The following is a 13,631-nucleotide window of genomic DNA, read 5'->3' as shown; positions in this document are numbered from 1 at the left end:
AACTCGAGGATAGGGGAGAGTATTAAAGGGGTAAAGGGAAAAAAGGACTCGTGGATTGAGATAAGAACAATTTAATAACTAAACTACAATGATATTGAAAATAATACTGTATACAAATATACAAATGTGTGATACACAGTGATACTGCCCCCCCACCCAATGACCAAGGTTCAGCCTGTTCCCGGCTAATGATCCCAGAGAAGGGAGAGTCCTGAAACCGCACTAACGGAACAGAGGTAACAGTCCGGAGCCTCCAGACCGAGAGCTGACTGGGCGGGGGGGGAGAGGGGGGAAGGCCTTGGGAGAGTGACCACCTGGAGCGAGATGACCTGGAGCAAAAGAGATCTGGAACCAAAAGGGCTGATCTTCCGGAGGGTCCTCACCTATGCACTGGGCATGACGTGTATGTTATGGAATAGGTTATTGGTCACTCTGGGTCTCAATCCCAAACCTAAGTTTAAATCCTGGGCTAGTAACTGGGGCTGTGCTCCCTCACAGCTTCTCTGGTCTGCAGACCTTGGCAGCCGCATAAACGTCACTTTTTATCAGCTTTCTTCTGAACACAAATCCAAAACACAGCCTCTTGCTAGCTATTATGAAGAGAGTTAACTCTGTCTCAGCTTAACCCAGGACACACTCTCTCTCTCTCTGTATGTCTAGTTAGACTGTAAATTAGCTTGCAAATTGTGATGCAAACTGCAATTGCTGTATCCTGTTTAAATTGCCTGTGTGGTGGCCGCTCACAGATGAGAACTGGCGAACGCTGGGGCTGTCTGGTTTGTTCCCTCCCAGCATACTGTAAATCTGCTTTTGCTTCCAAAACTTAGATACGTGCAACATTTGTCCATGAGACCTGTGGGTCGTTTTGGCTTTTTCTCTGTTACATTTCCCCAGTTGGTAATGGAAACATGAGCTGGGTAGAGGGATGTCCGTGAAACCACATCTGCTTCATGAAAAAGCCAGACGCCGCGCACCTGTGAGCAACCTGTGTCAGCCCTGTGCTTGGGACTGCTCTAAGGCACCCTGCCACAGCAGCAACCACCCCGTGAGAAGCTTTCCCGTTTGGGGCTGCTTGGGTTTCATGTTTCTTCCGAAACTCAACTCTGTTCCTTAGCTCAGTCCTCAGATGCCTGGGGTGAGAACAGCTCCAGACTGGGGTCGAAAATAGCCGTCCCTTGGCCCTGCTCCGGCTGAGTTGTGGTCCCTCGGAGACTGTTGTGCTGAAAGGTGACATCATTGCATGGCACTGGTGGTGGACTCGTCTTGGGCTCAAGGCTGAGGATCTGACTTCATCTCTGTGGGAATTTCCCAGGTCTCACAGTGCTCAGGGCCTTTTGGATGATGCTGGTGAGCTGGGCAAGGAGCCCACGCTGCGCTCTCTGGATCCAGAGCCAAAGGTGAGCTTTCCGAAAGTCTGTATGCGATCCAAGGCAAGGGAAGGCACAGGTGATGTGTGCGGGAGGAAGGGTTGCATTCTCCAGCTTATTCCTGGGACATCTTACTCTCCCTGCTGCCATGCTAGCTCTTGTATAAGGCAGGAATTGAGGACACCAGGGTCCCCCTCCCCACGCATCCAGGCGGGGAAACCCTGGCTACTGATGCCAGTGTCTTGTGGGGTGCAAGAAGGTACCCAAAATCGACCAATCGATCACGTGACTTCTAAAAGGTGAACAGATTTGCTGCTTCAGCCCTGTGGGTACTGAAAGTGCTGTCTCTAGGCTGGTATCACTCCCAACCTGGGTCTGGGCTAGCACCGATTTGTACTTGTCAAAACATTTTTGAGGTTAGCAGTCACGCAAACAGTAAGTCGGTGCAGTGCCTGTGCTCCAGTAGTTTAAGGCATGGATGTCTGTTGACTTTGTGGAGGTCTACTACAGTTTGAGCTGTTTTAACATAAACCTCACCAGCTAAATGAACCAGCTGAAGTTGCCAGAAGCCTTGCGGGAGTTGGGGTGAATTTCGGAAGCGGAGCAGGGGGCGTTCACATGTTGAGCTGTGCTGGTGAAAAGTTTCCATCTCAGAGGCAGTGATAGCATCTGAGTACCAGGGAAAAAGAGTGTGTTTTCCAACTCAGTCATGATACACTGGAGGACAAACATCCAACACTTTAGTATGAGACTTTGAAGAAAATTACGTTCTCCAGGATAAGAGGAGCTATCATTATGATATTTGCATAAAAATTGCACCATAGCATTGTTTTTTACATTCATAAAACTATCTTAGTAGCTGGTATTTACTGTAATTACTTATTAAAGGTTAACAGAACCCTCTCTTATGTGTGCAGGGATATTTCTAGTCTCTGCTCTTCAATCTCATCTTTGCCAATAGCTCATGTATTATTTGATGTTCTTGTCTTGGTCTCATCAGATTGCTCGTTTCAGGCATTTATCTTCCACTCCAGCTCATCTGGCTGTAAAACCCAAAACATTAGCATCTAAAAAGCCCGTTGATAAATCAGTCACATGAGAATAACCTGAATTCTTTACCTCTGGGATTTATGCCAGCTCAAAATGGATATTTTCCATTGAAAATAAGACGTTCAATGATAAAAGTCAGGCCCAATGCCATCTGAGTGAATGGCTTTTGTAGCAGGAAGTCATGTCTCCTCATTGCTTGGTGTAGGCAGGAAAGACAGCAATGATTTCAGTTTGAAATAAATTTTCTGCTCCGTTGTGGGTGAAATGGAAGTTTTCCAGAGCTAAACAATAATTAGCACCTGATAAAATCCCTCTGACATCCTGCACCTTCTTTCATGCAGCGTGAATATTAAGAGCGGCTTATCAAGCTCAGTTCCTGATTAATATTTTCCAGTTTGTACAGGCCTGCTTCTTGTTTCTCTTAAGAAGGATTTATTTTAAAATATATAGCAGACTATAAAAATAGAATGGATTTGTGAAATCAAAAATTGAACATTCTTAGTGGCTGGAGCACTCAGTGTGCAGTGAGTTGTTGGTAATTTGTTCTTCAATTATTATTTATTGTTGAGGACTTTTTTTTGTTAAGGATTTTTAAGGTGAAGCATTTGTATAGCAGCTGCATTTTGACTCCTTTAAGGTTGTAAACATAGATACATAAAGCAGATTTTTTTACTTTAAGTAATTACATTAGCAATCACAATTAAAGTTTAGTTCTGTGCATGTACAGACTGTAGGAAAACACTGTACTTACAGGGAAAAGCTTGCTCCAAGGCATGTAAGATGCTTTGATTTTTATCTTCTTTTGTCAAGAAGCAGTGTGCTGAGGGCCCAGGACTCTCTTGTGGGCAGGACCAGCTGTGTGCCGAAGCAGTGGCTCACATGTCTAGGTTTTGGGAAGCCCTTGGATGCCACAGAAGGCCCTCCATCAGCTCTGCAGTCAGCTCATGACGGTGGTGCTGAGCCTGCCGGGCGTCCGAGCGTGGGACGGCTCTCTGTATTTATCTGATATTTCCTGCTGCCTCCTTATTCCGTTACATGTGTGTGACCTCGGGCTCCCCCAGGACTGCTTTTCTCATTCTCCCAAGGGATATTGTTGATCGCTTTCACAGCAACCCATTTTAAGATCTGAGAAAAAAAATGTCGAGGTAAGCTGATGTAATGTTAGCCACTCATGAAAAGGTTATGGGTCCAGCTAAGGCAGTGAAAGGGAATAATCACCAAACTCTGATCCCTCTGATTGGAGGGAGAGAAATGTGATATCTAAGGCTTTTGAAACCTTTAGACCTTGCTTTTAAAATCTGGCATTTTACAGATCTTTTCTGAGTTCAAGCAAACAGTTATTCCCAATTATCTTAAGTGGTGGCTTTCAAGAAGAAATTTGATTTACTCAAACAAAGAAAATCAATAGCTATTTCAGATTTTGCACCTGCGTCCCACCACACATATTTTGAGCCCATGTTTCTCACTTCACAGAGCTCCAGCTTGTGATTAAGGGCTTTTCTTGCTCCTCCTATGATCTTCTCATGAAATAGAAGTCAGCGCATCTGCATGCTGCCGGATTCATCACTTGGCTGAGCTTGAAGAGACCTAAGGCTCAAAAAGATTCAATTGCTGGTTTAGATGTGCAGCAAAATCATGGCTTGACTGAAGTCAGTGGCAACTTCATTCCCACAGAGGCAGGATTTCAGAGCTGCACCGTGCAGTAGGGTCCTGCGTCCTGCATCAAACACCTCCAACCTCTCGCCCAGAACATGCCCTCGCACCCAGCTCAGCCCCATCTCGCGTGATGGGGGTGTTGTGCCATTACTGCACCACTGAATAATGCTGGGCTCTTACAGCAGGATTAACTCATGTCCTGACTAGATCTTGATCAAGTGGACATGCAGGCTCTTAAAAATTTCAGGGACACACAGTTTTTGTGGATTCTGAAAGTAGCATGGGGAAGCCTGAAGTGACAGGAAATTCAAAAAGCCTGGATGTCTATGGCGTATGTGTTTTATTTCTAGCTTCAGAAGAAAAGATGCATAATTAGAGAAAAAATACAGTCTTTATTTGCATGTACAATATGTTTCTCCTATCCCTGTCTCGTCCCCTTTGTGAGAACCCGGGGCCAGAATTACAGTATCTGAAGTTGCTTTTGGATCCCCGTCAGCTCCCATCTGTCATGATCTGTTTTTAATCGAATGGGTTTTCCATCTGAAAGTAGCTGTTGGACAGAGAACGAATAGAAATATTTGTGTTGTGAATTAGCTCAGAGTGAAGCTACAATTTTTTTTTTTTTTCCACAACAAACACATGGAAAAATATTCTTCAGTGTAGTGTGGCTGGCCTGAAAATTGGCAACAGCAGCTTCCTTCCCAGCCTCTGACTCTTCTGGCTTGTCTGTGTGGGTAAAATCTTTAAAGGAGACCTGAAATCTTCATGCTATGCAGTCTTATTCCCCCTTCATGAAGCAGGGCAATGCTGGGGTCACCCTTCAGAAGATGGGTACTGTAGGAGGGAGGTTGTGTGTCTTGGTTTTCCAGGAGAAATATGAGACACAGCAGAGGCATAACCCGGCTTTGCCGAGAGTCGTGCTCCTACCCCTGGGCTTTATTTCCTTTGCCACCTGCAATGGTCTCTGCTCTGGTGGTAGCAGCAGATAGGTTCAATACATAACTGAGTCAAATTCAGGCTCTTTCTCAGTCCTTGCCCTCAGTGCTCTGTGAAAGGCCTCAGCCTGTGCTCCTAACAAGCAGAAAGTGAGGCTGCAGGACCTCCATAGTTTCCAGGACATCAGATGACACTGCTCTCCTACCGGGAAATAAGAAGAAGGGAGAAAATTCCTCAGTAGTCCTTGGAAAAGCATTGTTAAGCCTGTTCTTCAACATCCCTCCAGCGGTTTTCATGCAATACCTTTTATTGTTAAATGCATAGAAGCAGTTAGCCTGCATTAGCACCTTGGAAGACGGGCTAGTGTCCTGGGGAGACAGAGTGTGATGCTTATCCAACCCCCATCACTGGAGACAGAGTGCTTTGCTTCTGCGTCTATGGCAAAAGCTCCTGCTGCAGCTGGGGCTGAGGGAGGAGGGATGCTTTCCTGTTGCCTCAGACAGATCTTTATCTCACTCAGTATGTGAAACCTGGAAATTGCTTTAAAGACCCAGGAGCTGGCTTAGCTGTGATTTCCATTACAGTGGCATTGTGTAGTCACCCTCAGTGGGCATCCTGTGTTTGCTGAAGTCTTGTTGTGTATTTGTCATCAAGGCAGCAGAACCAGCATTTGGCCTGAAGGCAAGTGTATGAGAGAGCAAAATCTGGCTCTTTTTTTTCTTTTTTTTTTTTTCTTTAAACGTTTTGGAGGTATTAGGGTCAAAAGGAAACACTTGTGCGTTACATGTATGTATTACACATATGTATGTGTGTGCATGTGTGTGTGAATCACTTTTTGTCACAGCTTCCAGCAAAACAGTGTTTCCGTAAGATTGTTGTTTCGGGGATGGACTAGGGCTGGACAAGGGAAATCCTGGGCTTGTTCTGGGCTCGTGTTGCTGTTTCCACCAACGTAAGAAAACAGTGTCACTCTCACTGACCTGCTTTACATCACCTTCAAATCAGTCTGATAGGTGCCAGAGGTACGAAGCGGCGTGATGTGTCTCAGCAAGGGCTGCGTGCTGTAGGTTTGGACTGTTGTTGTGCATGTATGGGTGTGCGTAAGCAGCTTAGTTGCATGGCTGTAATCCCACAACCTCCCTGGAGCTCAGTTCCCACTGAATTTCCTTGTTGAACTAGAGCCGTGTCTTGCCTGGGAAGGGCCACAGTTGCATCTCTATATACAAGGAAAACCTGGAGCGTGGGGTTGGAGATCAGGAACCCATGATGGGCTGTTGCTGCAGGCATGGAATAACTCTCCCAGCTGTTCCTGGGACCCTCCAAACAGGCAGAAGTAGAGGGCAGGGTGTGCTACCACGAACCAGAAAACGTGCTGTTGCTCGATTAAAGCTTTCATCCCAGGGAGAGCAAAATCAATGGGAGTTTGTGATGGGGATGGGTGAGAGCATACTGGACACTCTCTTGAGACTTCTGCTAAAGGCTGCAACTGGGCAACACCTTAAATTTAGGCTAGTTCTGCACCCAGGGTTACCTTCCACATTGTGAGCAGGAGCGGCCAGTAAGATGCAGAATTTACCTGTACTGACTGTTCAGCCTTTGGAGAGATCCTGTGCTTCAGAGCCCACCTTAACTTGTGTTTTCTTTTCCCTGAACAGGTCTATATCATCAATGTAACATGGTCTGACCTGACTTCCCAGATCATCTACCGGAGATACAGCAAGTTCTTTGACCTGCAGGTAAGTATTTTTGTCTAACATAAAATATTATTTCTGCTCACACTTCTAGTTGTGTTCCCAGCTGGGTTAACCATGCCTTCAAATAAGGCTTTGTGCTTGTTTGGTCTGTTACGTGTCATGATCTTGAAACTTTTCAGACTCTGTCCTTGTAGGGTATAAGATAAGTGGGTGGTATGCTCACAGCCAGTAACTTGCACTGTAAAGACATTTAAAGCTGACATTTTCATGAATAGTTTCTATTGAAGAGGGGATCTAATTTTACATGCTTCAGATGCACTTAGAACAGAAAGGGAACTAAGTTTTGGGCCCCCGGAAATTACTTACCCAAATCGCTGAAAACAACAGAGCTTTTGCACACTCCCACAGCAGTGCAGTAGTGGAGATGGCAGTGGAAACCTTCCAGTCCCTCCTCCTAACCACCTACCCAGACAGCCTGTGTCCTGGCTCCTGATGTTTTGTACAGCTCCCTTGCTGTATTTAGATTTCATTGAAAGCTTTTTTGCTGACTAGCTTCTGGCTGAAGTCTGAAGCCAGAAAACTAGCGAAGTCCAGATTACAAAGCTTCAGTGTGGGCATCAGCTACTTAATTTTTTGTGCTGCTCCATGGCACCTGCATGGATAGGGAGAACTTTATGGCTCTTATCGTATTTAGCAATAATCCAGATCCATTGATACCTTTGTATCAGTGTACCTTTGTAGGCAGCAAAAATATAATTACCAGGGTTATGAAATCTTTGTTTAGAAACAGGTGAAAACAAAAGCTGTGGTTTGACAGATTCCTGAACTTTGGGGGAAATGTCGATTTTGGGCTAGAGCTTGTGGTTGGAGCTGGGCTGTGGTGAGAATATCAAATGAGTCCTCACAGCCAGTGTTGAGGACGTACACAGCTGGCTGGGCTGTGTCCTAGGAAATAACATTGAACCTTTTACCATGACAAATTAGAGAAAAAAAAAAAAAGGTCCCTCCCTTGGGTACCTGGGAGTCCTAGTTTCATCATTGCTCCCCCTTGATGTGTCATTTCTCATACTTGGACATCTGAAGCCTCTAGCCTGTTTTGCAAGCTGTATTCGTTATGGCCTCCTAGCTTTTCTGGTGGAAAACAGGACCATTTCTATGGCCGGTCCTGATTTCTGTGTTTGCTCTGTGGCTGGAAGACAAAAGAGGGATGTTCTTAAGCTTCTTAAGCTTCTTCCTGTGCCCCTCTACACTTCTTACTGGTCTGAATAAAGAGGCCTGCCCACTGCTGTGTCTCAGGGGCTTCTTTGTGTCTGATGTACCTGCTAAACATGCAGAGCTTCGTCATCACAAATATTTGTTGTCAGTGTGCGGATTGTGGCCAAAACCATTTCTTTCTCTCTCTTCTTTTTCTTTTTGCCCCAGTTCTGTTTTCATGTGTATGTTCTTCTGAGTCTCCTGGCCTTTCCTGGTAGGTTAGAAAAGTTCCCATCAAGCATGGAGTTATCAATGGGGTAGTGTGTTGGACAGGAAATGATGTCTCAATCAGGGAGTGAGTCCTGAAAGGTCCCATTGATAAGTGCAAGGGGGCCTAGCGCCAGTGGAAAACTCCCGCTTCTCCCCCCACGAGAAAATACAACAAGAAAGTAACAAAATTCCCTTCCTTAACCCTTTGCCCTCCCAGGGATCTCTGTCGGGGCCATCACCGCATGAGCAGTGACAGCCCTCTGCAACAGCCTCTTTAGCTCTTGCGGCATGAGGCATGCAGTTACCGAAACGGAGATCTTCACCTGGGCTTTCCATGATCCTTTTTATGTCTCTGTAAGCATGTCACTGTGGAGATCTGTGCCTCAGTTTCCCAGCTCTAAGATGGGGCTAAGGCCCTGTGTGCTCAGGTTTGCCGTAAGGTGCTTTTAGACTCACAGAGGTAGCTCCTTTTTTTTTTTTTTTGGTTATTTTTTCTGGCTCTTAGTGGTGTCAGAGCATCTCCTCGGTGAGGCAAGGGAAATGGGCTTTGTGTCTTGGATTGCAACTTGTAAGTAGAAACCTAATGAAGCCAGCAAAGGGAGTTGGAAAAGCAAATGAAAGGTTAGGGCACTTGGGAAACCCTTGTGTTTTGAGAAACTTTTGGCTTGACATGCAGTGAGTCTTGCTCAACAGCAAATGGTGCTTTACCACAGCACATGGGTAAGCAGGCACAGAAAGCTTCTGCAGCCCCTTTTCCAGCTACTTGGAACTGTTCAGGCTTAATGCTTGTTTAATGGCACCCTCTATCTGGTGGACCTGCTTCTAGTATCTCTAGCTTCAGGCAGCTGCAACAGGGAAACCTTTGTAGCATTTATAGGGGAATCCTCCCGGTGTTGTAAAGCAGGTGTTTCGGGGTTTATCTGTGGCAGATTCCCTGTGTTTGCTGTCTGAACCATGAGTGGCCTGTAATGGGGCTCTGGGCTGTCCTGCATCTTGCCTTACAGGCGGTGATTCCCAGTCACATTAAGATTTCCTGAATGGAGGAGCGATGTTTCTAATGGGAAGCCCAGAGCAGAGCCTTTCATGATGAAAGTTGGAGAGCAACATGGAGGTTCCAGCCCCAGACCTTTGAGGGGCTGAACCTGCCTCTTGGTCATGGACCATGTGGTAGGTGTTGTGGGTGCTATCTGCTTGTGGAGGGTCAAAGTAGTCTCCTTAGATCCCCCTCACTTTGCTCCAGATAAGGAGATGACCTGTGATTTTCAGATTTTTGGTGGAAGCTTGGACTTCTGACCTAGCAATGGTTGGGCCTGTGTTTTGTGACCTAATACCACGCATGGTGATGTGGCCTTAGCATAATGAATTGACTTTGGTAATGTCCCTGCTTATACCCATGTGGTCCTTCCAGCAGAAAGTCAATCAAATGCTCAGTGGGTGGTGCTCAGCTGATTCGTGGGTGCCACTTGTGTCCCAAACATCTGGAGTCTGCAGGTCTCTGCCAGCACCGCTTGTCCCACTGTGTCCATGACAGAGCTGCACTTCAGGGCTTCCTAAGCCTGCATGTGTCTTGTTTGCTCTTGACTGGAAGTGGAGGAACAAAGGCTGACTTGTAATGACTTAATCAGGGCTGCGGTGCCTGGTATTGACAGTGACACTGGATAGGACCTGTGGGGAAACCTGAGGGGCTGCCCAGGGGCAAGAAGGGAGGAATACAAATACTTAATTTCACTACTGCAATTTCGTGTTTCTTTAAAAGAGCCCACCCTTCCCTGAACGGCTGTCTCTGTGGGAAGTGGCTCAGTGGTTTTGAGAGCCCTTGCATTACTATATACTGGGTTTTTTGAAAATCCTCCCAGGCACTGCAGGCTGTAAGAGGCTGCTCTGTCCCAAGGATTCATACCCCAGAAGTGTTTGGTCATGCTATTTCAGCAGTGCATATGCTTGAGTTGGGAGTCATGCTGTTTTCAAGATGAGTAATAGGGCAGCAAGACTGGATACCACAGGATTTGGAAGATGGATTTTGCCTTATGAAGGTGTGAGAAGTACAGCAAACAGAACTCAATACAATAAGCCAAGTGTCAGTCCTGTGCTGCTTCAGTGAGGGCTAGATCTGTAAATATGGCTTAAATGAAATCAGGGCGTTGCTGCATCATTTAATTGTGCAACCAAGTCACATCTGATGCTGAGTGTCAAATGATGGCAGGAGAATACACGTGGGTGCCAATGTTTCAGTAAATAGGATTGAAAGTATTGAATTAATTCTGCAGAGATGAAAGCATTATGATAAATTGCTTGTCAAGTCCAATTATCTGTTGTCTTTCACCCTGGAGAGGCATTTGCACCTGAGCACCACGTGGGGTCAAAACCGCCTCCTAATGTAATATTTTAAGCTCTGCTTTCTCATGCACTCTGGACCTGGGTGCGTGGCTCTTGACTGAGGTGCGGAACAGAGGAGCATGAGGTGCCCGTCAGCTGGGAGAGATTGCAATGTGAGCATCACCTGTAGCTAGTGCTGACCCTCATGGCAGGCTCGTGGCTTATTCAGACATGTTTCCCTGGATGCTGTCCAAGGTCTCCAACCTTTGCTGATGGATTTGCTGGTGGTGGTAGCAGAGTCCTCTCCTGAGTTGGTAGTTGAGGTCAGCAGTGATCCTGTTGTCCCTAAAGATGCTGAGAAAGGACAGTGGGGATAGCAGGGATAACTCCTGGCATTTCCACTGTGCTGTAGTGTGTGCATAAATAATTACCCAAAGCACAAGGTGGAGAAGTGTGGAGGGGCAGCCAGCTCAGCCTCCCAGTCGCCATGCTGGGCTGGGAAGCATCAACAGTGTTTGCAGCTGGCAAGTATGAAGAGTGGCTCTTATCTATTCCCCACCTCACCCTGCCAGTTGCTCAGTACCACCTTTGTTTTTTTCTAGATGTTACAACCCCAGTTGGGTGCTACCCCTTGCTGTTGAGAAACTCTCTCCCCAGCAAAGCAAGGAGGGAAAATATGATCATGCTTCAGTGCCTGGTGTCTTAGCCTGAATCACCAGCGGTCACCTTCTGCATTTTACCCAGTGATTCCAAATGTTCTGGTCTGATTTCATGCCTGTCTTACTCAGTGCTTGGAGTCAGAGTATGAACAGGACCAAAGTCTTAGCAGAGGAACCAAACCCTATGTTCAGATAGTGGCCTCTCTGTTGCTCTTGTGAGGACGGTGGTGTCTCTGTGTGTGGAAGAGCCTTTCTCACAACAGTGAAATGCAGCTTTCTCCAAGGCAAAACACAGCAGCTGGCTTTAGTGGCGTGCCGTAATCCCATATTGTGTTTCTGGCTGTTGCAAGAGGCGAGCGACATCCCTGCTTTTTTTTTATGTTAGGTAGGCAGATCGCCGTCTCTCCACACAATGACCCACAGAGACATTTTGGCTGCAAGGAGACATCTGAAATGTCACAATTTTGAAAAAGCAAATAAACAAGGCTCTGTTCAAGCATTCGCTTTGTGTATCAGTTAGCAGAAAATTATCTGCCTGATGCAGTCTGCTGATCTAAGCAGGTTTTCTTCAAAGTGGCACAGAAAGAGGAACTCACTAGCAGCCAATTAGAACATTAAAAAAATAAAGAATATCAAGAATTTTATTAGGGAGCGGAAAGAGATTTAAGTTGTTTCCAGGCTGACGATAAAACATCAAGAGCTTCATTTGTTATTGCTAGGGTCATCCTGATTGTTTACAGTGCTGTAATGGAGTAACTGAGCATTGAAGAGGACATTAAACATAAAGGGTGCTATAAAAACCAGTAATTGCAGTCTGTATCTCTGCTTTTCTTACTCAGACTGGAGTTCATCTGAACGCTGCTGCTATTGATCGCTTTCGTGCTCTTCTGTACAAACATCCCTTTCTCTGTTACCCTAAGCTGTATCAGATATTGTAATGTCCACTCTCGTTTCCAGTTTGGTGGCTGTAACTGTGCCACATGCCTGAGCACCCCACATTTCACCAGGTCGCTATGATTCTAAACAGGACCTGGCAGCTTTGAGGTGAAGGCTTTCTGGGGCAGAGCTAAGGGGGAATCAGTGCATGGTGCTTGTGGGTTCGGTGCCTGATGTGATTCTGATGGAATTGCATATATTCATCCCATCAGTTAATTTGGGTTAATTGCCTAAGAGGAGACCCACAGTTCTTAAATCTGGTGGCCCAGTGCAGTCTAACGCAGTAATGACTGTTTGGTATTTTGTGTTGTAACATTCATACTTTCAGCTCTGCAGGAGCAGGGAATGGACAAGCTCAAGCACGTCTAAATTTATCACCGGTGAAGAGTGTAGGTAAAAATGAAATGGGGCAAGCTCCCGCATTTGCAAATGCTGATTCCTAACCCTCAACCCACCAGGCCTTTGTAGCAGAGTAGAGTCACCACCTGGTCTTCTTGCCCATCCAGAGCAGCAGGGTCACTCTGCAAACCATGATGCTCCCTTCCATAGGTGCCACCCTGCGCGTCGATCCTGGCATGGTGGGAAGGGAAGGAGGGCAGTTGATGTGGGTCTGTGCATGATGCAGCTTGCCCCTCTCACAGCGTGGGAGGTTTGCGTTAAAAAGATTCCCAGCCTGTGATGAGCTCAGGGAGCTGTTGGGCTACGTGTGTGTGTCTGAGGGTGCATACAGAAACAAGTAGGAAAGCTGGAAGAGAAGGTGGGGTCGAAGAGGGCAGGGGAGGAGGTGCAGAGGAACAGCATGGCAGAGGGTTGTTAACATCAAGCTGTGGTGTGAGTGCACAGTGAAACGCATAAAGCAAAGAAAGGGAAGATTTTACTTGGCTTCATGGCCATCCCTGATAGTCACGGGGCTGTGGGGATGGAGTTACTCCAGCAGCTGGGATGTAGGGTTTGAAAACAGCTTCCTTAAGAGCAAGAACTGAAACAAGCCTGGGAAGATTCAGAGGAAATCTGAACGTGGCTCTGTCAACACGTCTGTTCCCAAAGGTCAGCGCTGACTCCTTGGGGAGAAATGGCATGTCCTTTCTTCCGAGTAAACATGGGCCAGTTGTCTGCTGCCCCTATCCCAAACAGTGTGTGAAGAGGCCAGCAGGGGGAAGGTTTGCAGGTGATGCAGAAAACCAGATTTCCAGGAGGAGCCCTGTGCCGCCAGCTGTGAGCATTGACCATGCCTCCCGTGTTTCAGCAGCTGTGCTGGAGCTCCTGGTGCAGCTGTGCTTGCAAGACCCCCCGATGCCTGCCCTCAGAAAAATAGCCCAGTGGCAAGCTTGCCAGTAACAGGGCTTGCTGGGGGAATTGAGATACCCCTGGAAAAAAAAAGGATAGCTGGTATGATTATTGAACTAGGAATGGTTGTCTCATCTGATTGAAAGGCTGTTTAAATGCCATTTGTCCTTCTAGCCCTCAGTCAGTGCCTTAGGACACCAGCTGGCTTGGGGCAGTATCTTTGACTTCAGTGAATACATGAAATGTTTATAATTCTTATTTCCATC

The 13,631-nt window shown here is 46.5% G+C and overlaps 1 protein-coding gene across 1 annotated transcript in view; it reads left to right on the top strand.

Annotated features, from left to right (window-relative positions):
- The first annotated feature begins 4,353 nt into the window (after positions 1-4,353).
- LOC104470679 (SH3 and PX domain-containing protein 2A-like) overlaps positions 4,354-13,631 on the top strand; it is a 189,087-nt gene continuing 179,809 nt past the window's right edge. The window contains exons 1-2 of the mRNA XM_010085689.1: positions 4,354-4,404; positions 6,665-6,745. Of these exons, the coding sequence (XP_010083991.1) occupies positions 4,354-4,404; positions 6,665-6,745 (132 nt within the window). The remainder of the gene's footprint in view (positions 4,405-6,664; positions 6,746-13,631) is intronic.

This window comes from Pterocles gutturalis, unplaced genomic scaffold (genome assembly GCF_000699245.1).
Source record: "Pterocles gutturalis isolate BGI_N339 unplaced genomic scaffold, ASM69924v1 scaffold16975, whole genome shotgun sequence".
In the NCBI taxonomy this organism is placed as follows: Eukaryota; Metazoa; Chordata; class Aves; order Pterocliformes; family Pteroclidae; genus Pterocles; species Pterocles gutturalis.
This window is presented reverse-complemented; position numbering and strand designations above follow the sequence as displayed.